General features: G+C 32.6%; 1 protein-coding gene across 3 annotated transcripts in view; it reads left to right on the plus strand.

Moving 5' to 3' along the window:
• The window catches only part of LOC144853724 (ectonucleotide pyrophosphatase/phosphodiesterase family member 7-like), a 54,097-nt gene that overhangs the window by 36,755 nt on the left and 2,590 nt on the right, over positions 1 to 14,752 (plus strand). For 2 of the 3 annotated variants that reach the window (XM_078711517.1, XM_078711515.1), the window contains exons 1-3: positions 11,538 to 11,670; positions 13,028 to 13,193; positions 13,804 to 14,423. In XM_078711517.1, the coding sequence (XP_078567643.1) occupies positions 11,590 to 11,670; positions 13,028 to 13,193; positions 13,804 to 14,423 (867 nt within the window). In that variant the 5' untranslated portion in view covers positions 11,538 to 11,589. Of the gene's footprint in view, positions 1 to 11,537; positions 11,671 to 13,027; positions 13,194 to 13,803; positions 14,424 to 14,752 lie in introns of those variants that run through there. The other variant, XM_078711516.1, reaches the window with a different exon arrangement.

The following is a 14,752-nucleotide window of genomic DNA, read 5'->3' on the forward strand; positions in this document are numbered from 1 at the left end:
CTATCCTCTTCGGACCCTTTGGCCCATAAGGCTGCATTGACCAAACATATGATTGAATAAATGAATATACTAATTAAAATGTACATGATGAATATTAATTTAAAAAAACAAGTCACATGACATGTAAAACATACAGTAATTTTTGTTAAATTATTAATATAATATTTCAGTATTATTCTTATCGTCATTGATATATTTACCGTATTTGCTGTTGATGACCGGTAGTTCAACTTTCGATTTTGCGGTTTAGTGTGATGGGTACACACCTCCAAAACAAAAACATTGTAGTAAGGTCAATGTTTGAAAATAGTACAAATATGCACCCATGACCCACTACTTTCACGCTGATACCCACTTCCGTCAATTTACATCGCACAATATGGGGTAAAGAAGGAATCTAAGAGGTCACGTTTTATTTTTATTCCTCGAATAGTGTTTATTCAATCTATAAATAATGAAATTGTACCAGATCGTACCAATCAACTTAATTATAGTAAATTTAAATTGTATTTTTAGAGAAAATAATAAATTGGTATTCTTATGACGTCACACTGTAAACCAACTACTGTAGATGAAAAAAAACCAGAAAAGTTTACCATCATCGATGTATTCGTATTTATTTCAAATCAAAGCCAAAGCCTATTCCATTACAAAAACAACTCACTCCTCCCTCCCTCACATGATGGGTATATAAAATGTTAGAATCATCGACGGAAAATTCAAGATCTTTATTTAACTAATATGATGCAATAACAAGGTTGGCATACTTGCATAATAGTAAACAATCTATGTCAAAATGGCCTATAAACATTGGTCTCATATAACAAAACAGGTGTTCCCTTGAGATGCTGAACTGTAGGCCAGTCACATGATGCGTCAACATGATAAGGAATCACCTGCATTTTTGTTTTCATTTCATCGACATAATATGACAAAAAAACAAAGTAGAAGTTTAATAAATGTTAGTATTGCTAATGTTGAAATATTGATGATTAATGATGTATAACATAAATCAAATTGTAGTTCAACTTGCCTTAATTAAGCTCTGTCTACACTATCAAACAATGTGATGTGCCCATAGACATGATACCACTACCATATTTGGGCATCACTACCGTACCATATTTGGGCACATCACACTTTCGATCAAACTAGTGTAGACAGAGCTTTACAATACTTTTAAGTATTAAAATAGAAGTACAAATTACTTTTATATTCATTATGAATTTCAATAGATAATTACCGGATATTAAATAATATCCTGTCATTGTTTGACAGAAATATAATTTGATTCATTTATATAACAGAATATTGTATAATAAGTGTATTAAGGTCTCTCTACACATTCAATCTAGTTTGACAAAAAAAAGTGTGATGTGCCCAAATATGGTAGTGATATGACATCATCATGTCCATATGGGCACTGATCACATTTTTGTCACATAAACTTTGATAGTGTGGACAGAGCTTTAGTTATTAAAGCCGGTAGTTTTCAGTTTCCATTATTATTATATCATACTTTCAAAAATACAGTAGAACTTTTTTTGCGACACTGTCCTGTTAAACGAGTGAAAAGAAATAATTAGAAATTAGTTTTTCCACATTCTACATTTGTCTTAATAAATATAAATGTTAAGGCATGGAGGCCAGCATTTTCAAAGAACGACGGTGACATCCGGTGGAATTTACCGTTGAAGTTCTCAAATCAATGTCTTATGTTATCAGCATTATGAAAGCGTAGCATCAATGTTGCTATATCAAAGCCTTGACCATGAGGAAATAAAAGAAAAAAAATTAAGTTTCCAATTTACATAATTTCCTCGTATTCAACTCTCCCTTGACCGCGGCACCGACTTAAATGAAATGAAGTGAACTTTTTTTATTAAGTTAAATTGTTTCGCTTGTAATTCACTAGATGCTTAAATTGCGTTATCTGATGCCGGTCAAGGGAAAGTAAAATGGAAATCTCCGTGTTTGTTTTCATACTTTCTTCATTAAAATATTAAAATACTTTTTTAAAAGTATGCTTGTCACAATACACCAATTTGATTAGGGAGCACTTGTGAAACGGATTGAGGGGCAATAGAGGTCTAATGCTTTAACCGGTTATCTTTGGTTTCCTCTGGGTTCATATGCTTTTTACTATTCCGGTGCGGTCACACCTTTTCGCTACCGTTTATCGCTTAATGCTCTTGGTTTTGTAAGATTTAAATTAATATTTACTTAGCAGTGATAGCATCTCAAATATCAACCAGAACAAATAGATCATCTTAACCTTAACTTCCTTTCATTTATCGTTTTTGTTACATGTAAATTATACTGAATTTCCGATCCGAAGTAGGTTTCTTTTTTGGGATTTTTTTTTATCCAATATTAATTTCTAGTATTGGAGCAAGAAAAAAGAACAAACAAGAAAATTAATGTAACTGGTGTAGACGGACAGCGGCTGACTTGATGTTTGCCATAGCGTATGAGGCCGTGTACCTTCTTGACAAACTTTGTGAAAAGCGAATATGTTTGCAGATACACAACTTGCCAGTCTCCAATAAACATAGACTACAGGCACCACAAACTTGTCAAGCAGTTTTTCTTCAAACTATAGTTTTCTGCAATTCATTTTGCCGAAATTTGTCAACTGACACTAAATAGCAAACATTGGAAAACTTTTCTAGTGTGTATATATACAAGCAATACTGGGGAACCTAATGTTCCAAATATCAATTCCGTGAGATTTTAATGCTTAAGTTGAGTTCTTGACAGTTTTGGAATCCTTAGGACTAGTAGAATTCATTGCAACTGGGGGAAAATTTTCCCGACCCTATTTTAGCCGCCATCTTGGATTTCAAAATGGCCCAATTTTTTACTCAAAACTGATAGTAGCTCTTATTTTAAACCACGTACGAACGTAATTTGTGTGACGAATCTTACAATATTATGATAAATCAGTGCAATGGTACAATTTATAATAATAGCATATGGCAGCCATAATTAATGATAAGGGGCGAACCGGCAATGCGTTAACAAATGGATTTCTCTCTCTCTGTGAACAGTCTTAAAATACAGTTAAAACTTCGTCAATTGTCGATTACATCAGTGAAAACCTATAGATACTTAATATCTACTTACCGTTAAACAACATACTTACGCTGATTGGTCGAAATGCCGAGAAAACAGACAAAAGAAAAAAGAAGACAAACACAATTTGAAAGTCGACGTTAGCCCACCTGGTTGGGAAGGTAAACAAACAGAATCACAGGGTCCCGGATCACATGATGTCGACTGGCGCCAAATACAAACAATGCCTGAGAAGCTTGACGCTGTACTTGGCGAGATTAGACGAGGTTGAAAGTCGACTTACCAATGTTGAATCGATCAATCTTATTTGCTAAAGAATTAAGTGATCAAAACAAGAAAGATATTGAGAAACTTACCGAAGAAAATGAAACGCGTTCATCCACTGTTGAAGGATACCAAGATTCGTTAACAACGATTAAACAAGAAAATGTACAACTTGAAAGGTATTCAAGAAGTTTTAACTTACGGTTTGGTGGAATCGATAAAAATAATGAAGAAGATCATTTTACGGTTCGGAAACATTTTATTGAAGACAAGTTTAATATTCATGATAAAGTGGACATCGTGAATGCACATCGTACTGTACGTAAAATGCAGAACGGTAAGCCTCGGCAAATTATTGCCAAATTTTTATATAGGCCTAAAAAATATAAAGTACTAAAATCGGCAAAACAGTTGTTGAGACCAGATCACACCTATTTCGTAACAGAAGACTTACCTTGGGCGGACGTTCAAGAGAAGAGAAGGTTGAGAGACGTGATGACAAAGGCATACAACGAAAGGAGGAGGAAACTGGTATTTAGAAATGGAAAATTATACATAAATGGCATGATACCAAACAACGACTTCTCTCTGAAAACATACATGCATACATTATATACGTTTTTAATGGCGGCCATCTTTGAATCCAATATGGTTGCCATATGCTATTATTATAAATTGTACCATTGGACTGATTTATATAAATATAATAATTATAAAATAATATATCAGACCTTCTGTTCTTTCAGACCATCAAGCTATTTCGTTGAAAATTATAAATAGTCATGAAAAAAAGGACCTGGAAATTGGAAATTCAACAATAGTTTTTTGGAAAATAAAGATTGTATACAAAACATTTTAAATATTATTGACAATAATAAAAACAAGCTTAATCCAAGTCTCTTATGGGAATACCTGAAAATTAAAATCAAGGAATTCTCATGTAAATACGGAGTAAATAAGAAAATCCAAAAAAAATATAAAAAAGAATACATTAATTAAAGAAGTGTATGAGTTAAACGATGAGCTTGATGTTGCTTATGATCAAAAGACAGAAAAGATATTAAATAACAAATTAAACGAGCTAAACCAAATTTATACATCTGAAGCAAAAGGAGTACAAATTAGGGCTCGAGTAGAATGGACTGAAAAGGGAGAAAGAAATACTAAGTTCTTTTTAGGTTTAGAAAAAAACAAGGCTAAGAAAAAACATATTACGTCAGTTCTTAAACCTAATGGAAAAATTACTACAAACACCAAAGAAATTCTTAACGAGCAAGTTAGGTTTTTCAAAGAATTGTATAGAAAAAATTAAAAGAAATACTCTGATACAAAACATTGAAAATGGTGGGGTTAAAATGATTGACCTTAACTCTAATTGAATCTTTAAAGTTAGGCTGGGTAAAACGTTTACTAAGCCCGGACCCAGGGAAGTGGAAATGTATTCCATTATACAATTTATATCCAATTGATTATACATTAAGTATGACAGAAGCAAACTTTGAGAAGCATAATTCATTCAAATATGTAAATAAATTCTATATAAATATGCTTAAAGTCTGCATACGGTTTAATAACATTTATGCAAAAAAAAAAATGTATATGTGAAATAAAAACTTATGTGAGAATATATATATCATGCATAACAAAAAATCACTATTCTGTAAATCTTGGTTGAATTCAGGTATAAAAACAGTAGGAGATATTATGGTTAAGTCTAGATTTAAGCATATTAATGCAATAACTCCTCTGTTGAAAAGAAGGGAAAATGCATTTCTAATATATATGGCACTAATTGACGCTATTCCGAGAAGCTGGAAAGTTATAGTGGTTGAGAAACCCTATTGTTTTATACACAAAGAGGTTGATACAATAGAGAAAATGTTAATGTTACTAATATTATACAACTGTCAAACAATTCTATTCCACTTTTACCAATGTAGCATATAAAGCGTGCATACCAAAAACACAAGATAAATGGGAAAACCAAATTGTTTAATAGACTGGAATCTATGTTGAAAAAACAAAGTTAAGTGTATGTTACACATAAAAAGGGTGGCTTTTTTTTTTAATTTTAAGTAGCTACATAAAATTTTACCAACTAAGTGTAAGCTAAAATTATGGAATTTATCCAACTGCAATTATTGTGAATATTGTAATGAGGAGGTTAAAAATGAAAAGCATATGTTATTTACATGCAAAGAAGTAACAAATTGCTGGGTAAAATGTTGCGCTATACTGAAAACATGTTTTGCATTTACTCATGAAGTTACATGGGAGAAAATTGTACTTGGAAAATATGATGTCAAAATTAATGAAATATTTTCCATTTTAACTTTCTGTTATTTATAAAAGTAAAGTCAGCCATAGACTTGGTCTTGTAAAAAAATGTCCATGGTTAATGGTTACTGCTGAGTTAGAAGTTATAATCAATAGTGAGGTTTTAATAAATAAAGAAAAGGCAAATAAAATGTGGTCAGATCGTAGCAATTTAGCAAGGTATAACATTAACGTTTATAAAATTGATAGTTATGTAAAGTAAAATATAACTATTTTTTGATTGTCTGAAAGAGATAAAAGAGTTATAAAACAAAAGAATTCTGTGCTAAATTATACGTACATTGTCAAGGATTGAACACTGGGCATAGTGCATCAGGTTTATTTACTTGATGCACTAACTGTAATGTAAACGTGTATAAAATAGAGGAAAATATTTTTTTTTCTTCTTTCCTTACTATTATATATAAAAATGCAATGATAGGAGTGAGATATAAGATGTATTGAAAGTTATTTAATGTCAGTTGTATTATAATATTACATTAATCAAGTGCAATGCATTGTAAACGAATATTTTATTGATGAAGAAATAAAAGTGGTTCGAACCTACATAAGACAAAAAAAATATTATGATAAATCAGTCCAATGGTACAATTTATAATAATAGCATATGGCAGCCATAATTTGATGATTAAATGTATAAATGCATACATTATATATGTTTTTATGGCGGCCATCTTGGAATCCAATATGGTTGCCATATGCTATTAGGCCTATTGTACCATTGGACATATTGGAATATTTTAAGATTTGTCACACAAATTACGTTCGTACGTGGTTTAAAATAGAAGCTACTATCAGTTTTGAGTAAAAAATGAGGGCCATTTTGAAATCCAAGATGGCGGCCAAAATAGGGTCTGGAAAAATTGGCCCCCAGTTGCAATGAATTCTACTAGTCTTGAGGATTCCAAAACTGCCAAGAACTTAACTTGAGCATTAAAATCTCACGGAATTACATTAGGTTCCCGACTACAAACTAAAGTTTAAGGACTGAAGTCACATGACCAATCACAAGCTACAGTTATTGTGCTTCGTCCCTGTGGAAAAGCTTAAAATCAATGTTTTCTTCAATAGAATTTTCTAGGAAATCCACTCTATTATATTTTACTCAAATAAGTTTCTGCGCAGTATAGGAAGATGATGATATGTTTTTATTGTCAGCTGGTTGTAATACCGTACTTTTTTGTGGCGTACCCATTTGGCATAATATGTCATGTTAGTGCCATTATGTTAAGGATACGGATATTGTTTGCAGTAGCGGACCTAAGTTGATTGTTACTATCCTTCCGTATTGAACCTTAATTAGAGATGATGCGCTATACCATTTTCCTGGATTTCCCCAAAAGTTTATATAATTACCTAATTTCAACATTCCTCAAAATCTTAATTAAATTTCAAAAAATAAGGTTTACTTTAACAACAGTCATATCACTTCGCAGTCAATCTACACAGACATATATATGCCTAATAGATATACATCAACATATACGTCAAAAAGAATATGACTTGTATTGTGTTTAGATAAAAAGGTAACAACATTACAAAAGGATTGAATGATTATTTGATGCGGTTTCCTTTTTTTGTGTAAACGGCAGTAAATACTCTGGTATTATGGGATTAAAAATGATAATGTACTTATGGTCAACCAACTGCCATTAAATATCTACACAATTTGTTTGAAGAAAAAATGATGCATCACTGCATCGGTGGGATGTAAATTGCTTACCATTGTATATTTTGCTTTTCTGACTTTTATTATTATCTCATGACTTTTTACACACTAATGTTATACAGTATATCTATATCTAAAATTAAGAAAGATATAATTTGTACGAATGTTCGTTATAAACATTTTTTTTTATCCATATACATGGGGTGCCGGTGGTAGTAGTAGTAGTAGTAGTAGTAGTAGTAGTAGTAGTGGTACCTTCTCCGGGTATCTTTGCTAGAATGTTACATCAAATAATGAATAATTCTAACTATATAAAACAAACTAAAGTTAGTCAAGTCTAGTTTTAAAACAATATAATTTAGAGGAATAAATTAAATGGTAATGGCTGATGTACCAACATCAATAATTTGACATACAGACAATAATGTGTAAGATATTAAGCATTAATCATTTCTACCATCAAGTAATCAATAATAGGCAATTTTAAATCCTAACTTAGTAAGATTGATGGAGGTAACTTATTCCAATAAGAGTGACATGTATACGAAATATCATCAATGTGTGTTCATTCTGTAAGTATCTGTTTTGTGTTTTTATTTTGAAATAATTGAATTTCCAACTAAATAATTAATTAATTTACAAGTGATGTTTTTTTTATCTATTTATTATTTATTCGGTTTATAGACACACTTAAAATGAGAATTTTAAAAAGAACAGAATTTTAAAGTGTTATGAGTTTGCACAAATTATTTATGTTCTTTTCTAATTCAATAGAAGAAATAAGTACAAAAAACAGTTGTACTTTATAACTTCCTTTCGCAAAATTCGACTATTTACAGTTTGATATGCTGACGTCACCTCGGTGTTGTTGAGGGCGCTGGGTTTTCTTAGTACTTCTATGAAAACCACATGATTTCTTTGAAATACTAACCATGATAATAGTAACAATGATAATAATAAAAAATAATAGTATTAAACTTGTATTTTTCTCGAATATAAGAGGTTTAATAACTAATTCCTTCCCAGTTCAAGAACCCTGATGTTGTAGTACAAGTACAAAACATTGTGCATTTGTGTGTGGTGATTCGCAGAAACTGTATTCAATTTCTATGAAAATTACAATAACAAAAATAATAGTATTATACAACCAATCGTTTTTCCTATTTTCTGTGTTATGTAAGTTTATAACGAAATTCGAGGCTTGATATGTTCAGTTATACTATATTTTGTTTTGACAACGCAAACAAAGTGAAATGCAAGAAACATACGATCGATTATAAAGTGATTTTGTCAGCCTAAGCTAGGTAAGATTTTTGTAATTGTTTTAAAAGTTGCATGGTGATGAATTATACACAACTGCTTGTGGTCACGCCATATTTTAAGCTTGGATGTAAGCGCATTGTAAGTTATTTGATTGACCAATCGCAACGGAATTGATCGTCCGAACTCTCGATTGCGATTTGTTTGTTTTTTGTTTGTTTTTTTTTTATCCATTTTAAAAAATACAACCATAACACAAAATCACTTAAATATAAAATAATATGTATCAAATTTATATGAACGTTTAAATAAAATAACTTACAGTGATCAAACAATATTAAAAACTATAAATTATTAATTCCATTTTTTTAAAGTAAATAATTAATTTGGTAAATGCTTTTCCACAATTATGTAACTAATCTGAATATAATTGTGTTATTGTGTTAATCAAATTAGCCAGATATATACATTTACTAACATATTAATTTTTTTTCTCTCTTTAACATAATAATAATAAATAATACACATATACACATACATACACATATACACAAATAGATATATTTATACATACCCACATATACATCGATTGCGATTGGTCTACTCACTTGCATTGCGCCTTGCGTCCAAGCCGGTTCCATCTTTTGATAACATAAGAACTGCTATATTCTTAGATTGTTTAAGTTATTGAGCTTATATAGTTTTATAAGTGTGTTATATGGAATATTGCTCCCATTTTGAGTAGACGATTTATTTTTTTGGGTTTTTTTTTCACGATACACGCGTCACGCATCTATGACGCACGTATTAAGTAAAAGCTAAAATTTGCATATGCTCATTTGTTTCTGAGCGTGCGCAAAACGAAATAGAAAATCAGCTTAAAATATAAAATAATAAAATGTATTAATAATTTCTTTTCAAGATCCAATTTGCTAATTTCATTGGACAAGTTCTGTGAAGTACAGTAGGAATATCCTGGTGGCTTCAGATAACACGGTTGCCAAACTTGCTATGGTGACGGAATCATCAAACGATTTTAAGCAATTTCAGTAACTGCGGTAAATCTGACTAGAATATTACACAACTTAGAAAATACTTTTATACACAACCTGTAATAATGATACACATTGAAACATTAAGAAAGGGTGATATCGTTTTAAGTGGAAGAGTTTTCTACGAATTCCTACTTTACAAGCACACTGGGATTTTTGATGGTGAAAATGTTATACATTTCCGTGGTGACAAGCCTGGGATTGTGGAATCTATTCAAACCGCCACCGTTAGAATATCAACACTAAACGAGTTCGCAGGAGAAGATACGAGTACCTTTGAGGTGATGAGTTGTCCAGACGATATCGATCGTGAAGAAGTTGTTGAAAGAGCTATGTCCTGGGTTGGAAAGAAGTTCAGAGACAGCACTTGGAATCTGTTTACCAACAATTGTGAACACTTCTCGCGCTGGTGTATGTTTGGAGAGGCTGAGAGTAAACAATTAGAGACAATGCCTTCTGTTCTGGTAGAGTTTATCAATCACGTTACAGTTATATGCATGAAAGTAATTCGGGAAAAAATCAAACCCGATTCAAGACTAGAATAAACATTGGCAAAGAAACATATCAAAACGATATTCATGTTTACACATAGGAAATAACTATACGATGCGTTTCTATAATATTGGTTCAACTCGTTTGCTTTTTCCTACGAGCTTATTATTCGAAGTCGATTGACATTCAATTGTCAAAACTGTGTTTTAACGTCTGCACAATCAAATAAGATTGATTCGAACTGGTGTACGTTTTTACGACGAATTTTCGGCGAAAAAACACTTTAGATGATGAATGTTATAAACTGTATTACACCAACATCGACATCCACATTATATGTAAGACATGTGATATATCTACATTCATCAAAACCCAGCAACAAAATTATGCTGCACATTTGATTAGATCCGATAATGATCGGATGAAGAAAAAGCTATTCTTCCAAGATGAAAAATGCTCGAAGCGTGGTAGAAACACGAACACGTTATTCAAACAAGTTCTAGATAATGTTGGAATGGACAGACAGACCTTTATTAACAACTCGAAGGCCCGCTTATTTTGAATCGGCATTTATTTATTATACGCCATCTAGCACACTCCGTTACAGATTAAAGATATTTATTATTTATAATATAGAACATTTTTCTATAACGTGTTAAAGTTGATAGAAACCCGAGATTGAAGAAAGCCGCATACAACAAACAGACAAACAGTGATATATTTTAGATCTATCGTGATATTAAACATTCATTATTTTAATAGCAGCTAAGTTAATTGAATATTTTTTGTTTTAAAAACTATTTCTATTATCATTAATAGTGTTCATTATTTATGATTTTGTATATAGTATTATGGCACTGACGAGATCTAATACGATCGAAACAGTATACTGTCTCAGATTGATATATATGCATATCTGTACATTGTGTTTATTTAATAAATAAACAAAAGCGCTTACTACTGTTTTTTAATTTAGTACTGTTTTTTACTTCGTTGAAACAAATAATTATAACCCAAAAAATGAGCCGAACGACCAGTATAATATCAAGAAAGGAGGAAATGGTTTAGGTATAAGTTGGTTCCAGTTTGGTGCCTGGGTCCTGTATATTTACTCAGTCAACATCTGCATCCCATGGGTTCTGTTTTCTTACAGTTTATTCTATATTCTTTCTTTTATTCTTTCTTTCTTTCTTTCTTTCTTTCTTTCATTCCTTCTTTCTTTCTTTCTTTCTTTCTTCTATCTTTCTTTCTGTCTTTCTATCTTTCTTTATTGCAACTAATGCTACTATTTTCAAACGTGAACTCCGATTTATTCTATCTATTTGTGCTGCCACCAAGCATCATTTTGTTTTCATCGCTGGCCACACTGCATTTAAGCCGTTTCTATTGTTGCAGTTTCTTCGCTTTTGATGGGCAATCGGTCGGCACAGACACGTTGAAATGAAACCGATGATAGGCCTACACGTTATACCACTGTTGCTAATTGCTAATGTTCAATTAGCGTTTACAGACAAGGTTATAGTAAGTGATCTGACAAGTTTGATAATATTTTCAATGAATATTTATAATCTAAATAGACATTTAATGTAGTTAACTTGAGTCGTAACATCGTGTTTATTTAAGGCAGAGTGCATAACATTGGGTAACCTACGTGTATGAACAAAGCTGCATTTACACTTGTTTCGTAACATCGTGTTTATTTAAGGCAGGGTGCATAACACTGTGTAACCTACGTGTATGACTAAAGCTGGATTCACACTTGTTTCGTAACATCGTGTTTTTTAAGGCAGAGTGCATAACACTGGGTAACCCACATTCAATTGTTTCGTTGGATAATAGAAAATCGTATAAAGCGCCGTGAATGATAGCTAACAATATAGGACAAATGTATGATAGCTAACAATATAGGACAAATGTAGGGCCTATAACATATAATAATAAAAATAGTATTGATTGTTTGTTTTCAAGTTCAGTATGCATTCATTGTGCAGTATTTTTAATGTTTACCTCTTTCTCTATGTGTCGATTCGGGTAGTTCATGCCATCAATAGTTTTTATAGTTTTCCTCTTTTTTCATTAAAGTATTACCGGTGTTTATTGTTGTAGTCCATTGACATTACCTTTGGCCTAAGCCATAATCATAAACTGTTCATGTTCTTTTTTAGAATCATTCTACAAGATTAGATAAAAAAAAAAAGTATCATAAAACAGCTATATCATTGTAAAAGCATTGATCCGCCGTTGCTGAAAACAACCCACTTAATGATTAAAATTGTTTGTCTGATGCATGCTACAGAAGGCTGAGTGTTAAAAGAGTCTAATTTGCCATGACTTGCAAACGTTTACCTGATTAACATATATATTTTAAATAGTGTATAATAATCATTTTCGGTCAGTTATTTCGGTTGCAAAATAAACACTTAAAGACGGAACAGTATACCATTTTACAATTGGTAAGATGAGTTTAAGATGGCCGATGTTTTGTTATGATTATTTCGTATTGAATACTATAAACCTACCCGTTTAATTGAACGTTATAAGTTTATTATCATACACAATATTTTCCGGGGTCATTAGAGCCGGTCGTCCGTGCCTAGTCGTTATATAATGTATTAAAGAGTAATGTAGGCTACTGGCAATTAAAACTTTCTTGTAAAGTTTTTTTCCCGGCCAGCACTGCTCAGGTAGATATGAATAGCACGGGTTTGTGGCCAAATTCACCAGCCACCCACATGACCGAGCATACGCGGGCGCGCTTTCCTACCTTTGAGATCATGAAGTAAGAAACAATGTGATATTATATATATATTAATATATATATTTATTTCTCACTATTTGTGCACTTCTAATCAAAATTATTTACCTGTACATTTAATAGGAAAAGTCCAAAGTGCTGGTCGTACTATCAGATGGAATGAGATGGGATCAATATGGACTCGATTTGCCACATTTTAAGAATATCCAAGACACCGGAGTAAAAGCTGATTGGATGGACGGTTCGTTTGTTACCCTGTCTTCAGCGAGTATGACAACAATATCTACAGGTAAATTACCAATCATAACAATGAACAACAATAGAAAAGATACTCGCCTTTGAGCGGGCATCCCCACGAGGCAAGGCGGTTTTCAAATATAGTTTAAAACCATCCCAGTACAATTCCGCTCATGTTTATACTCCATGTATACGTGCAGTAATAGATTATCAAATGATCGTTGAAGCGTTAATATAAAGCTTGGTTCCCACTAGCGACGCAACGTACCGCAACCAATGCAACGTAAGGAAATTCCCTTCCAATAATTGTGTTTTCCCCCGCCTGCGTGAAATCAAACCTGCGATGTTTTCAGCACTGTTGCATCGTCGGTTCCCACTTGTGATTACGCAATACAGCACTTTGCGTCGATACGTCGCTGGGTTACGTTGCGTAGCGATTGCGTTCTAGTGGGAACCACGCTTTAATAGGAAGTTTCAGTAGAGTACAGTGCTTATCGACGGCCATAGATTACTTCTTTTTGAACTACACTTGCGGGTTGCGACACAATTTCCTACTGCGGCGCTTATTCGACAGTGATTATTGACTGCGGCAATTGTAGTATTTTCTACTGCGGTGATTCAGACCTTTTTTATCGACTGTGTCGCTCATTGATTTGTTTTAGGATTATATCAAGAGTCTCATGGTGTAGTTCATAACATCTATTGGAATGCAGAATACAAGAATAGAACTGCCGGATTTTTTGACACACTGAATGTTACGGAGTTTTTTGACACAGGGTCTTGTGAACCGATATGGGTGACAGCAATAAACCAGGGTCTTAGAGCTGGTACAATAAACTATCCTGGTGGGAGTGTTGCAATAAAAGGCGTAAAACCGACGAAAGATATTCCAAACACGTGGTGGGCATTTCAACACTACGGACTGAAGCAACGTGTTGATGACGCTATCAATTGGTTAACCAACGACGACTTTGACATAGTTATGTTGTACTTCAACCAGCCTGATGGCGCCCTTCACTCATTTGGTATTGGAGATCCTAGAACAGATGCTCAATTACGCGAAGTGGATGACGTAATAGGTTACCTGTTCGAGCAAATCGACGAAGCATCTCTGACTAATGTTCTTAATGTAATAATTGTTAGCGACCATGGTCACGTGAATCAAGACGTTAGAAAACACGTGATGTTGTACGACTACGTAGATGAAGATGATTTCGAATTTGTAGTTGGTGATTATGGACCAATTGTACAAATTATGCCCAAGGAAGGACGCCTCGATAAGGTATACAATTGTTATCAATGTTTGATATTAAGAGGACAGTATTGTGGGGGAGGCGTATTAGCAGTAATCATGAATAGAAGAAAACTTCGTATTTTTGTAGCAAATCTAGTCTAGATAAACAGTTTGGCACGCAAGGCGTGCCATACGTATAATGAGCTGAGATCAGTTACCTACAAAAAGCAAAGTAATTCAACATAAACATTTCAATAACTAGACTTAGGGAAGTCTAATACAAACTTAAAGAGGGATATATTTTAAATAAAAATCATAACCTAAATACCAATTTTTCTTTGAATATTAAGGAAATGTAACATAATTATGTTGTTTTA

Source organism: Antedon bifida, chromosome 10 (genome assembly GCF_963402885.1).
Source record: "Antedon bifida chromosome 10, ecAntBifi1.1, whole genome shotgun sequence".
NCBI classification, from domain to species: Eukaryota; Metazoa; Echinodermata; class Crinoidea; order Comatulida; family Antedonidae; genus Antedon; species Antedon bifida.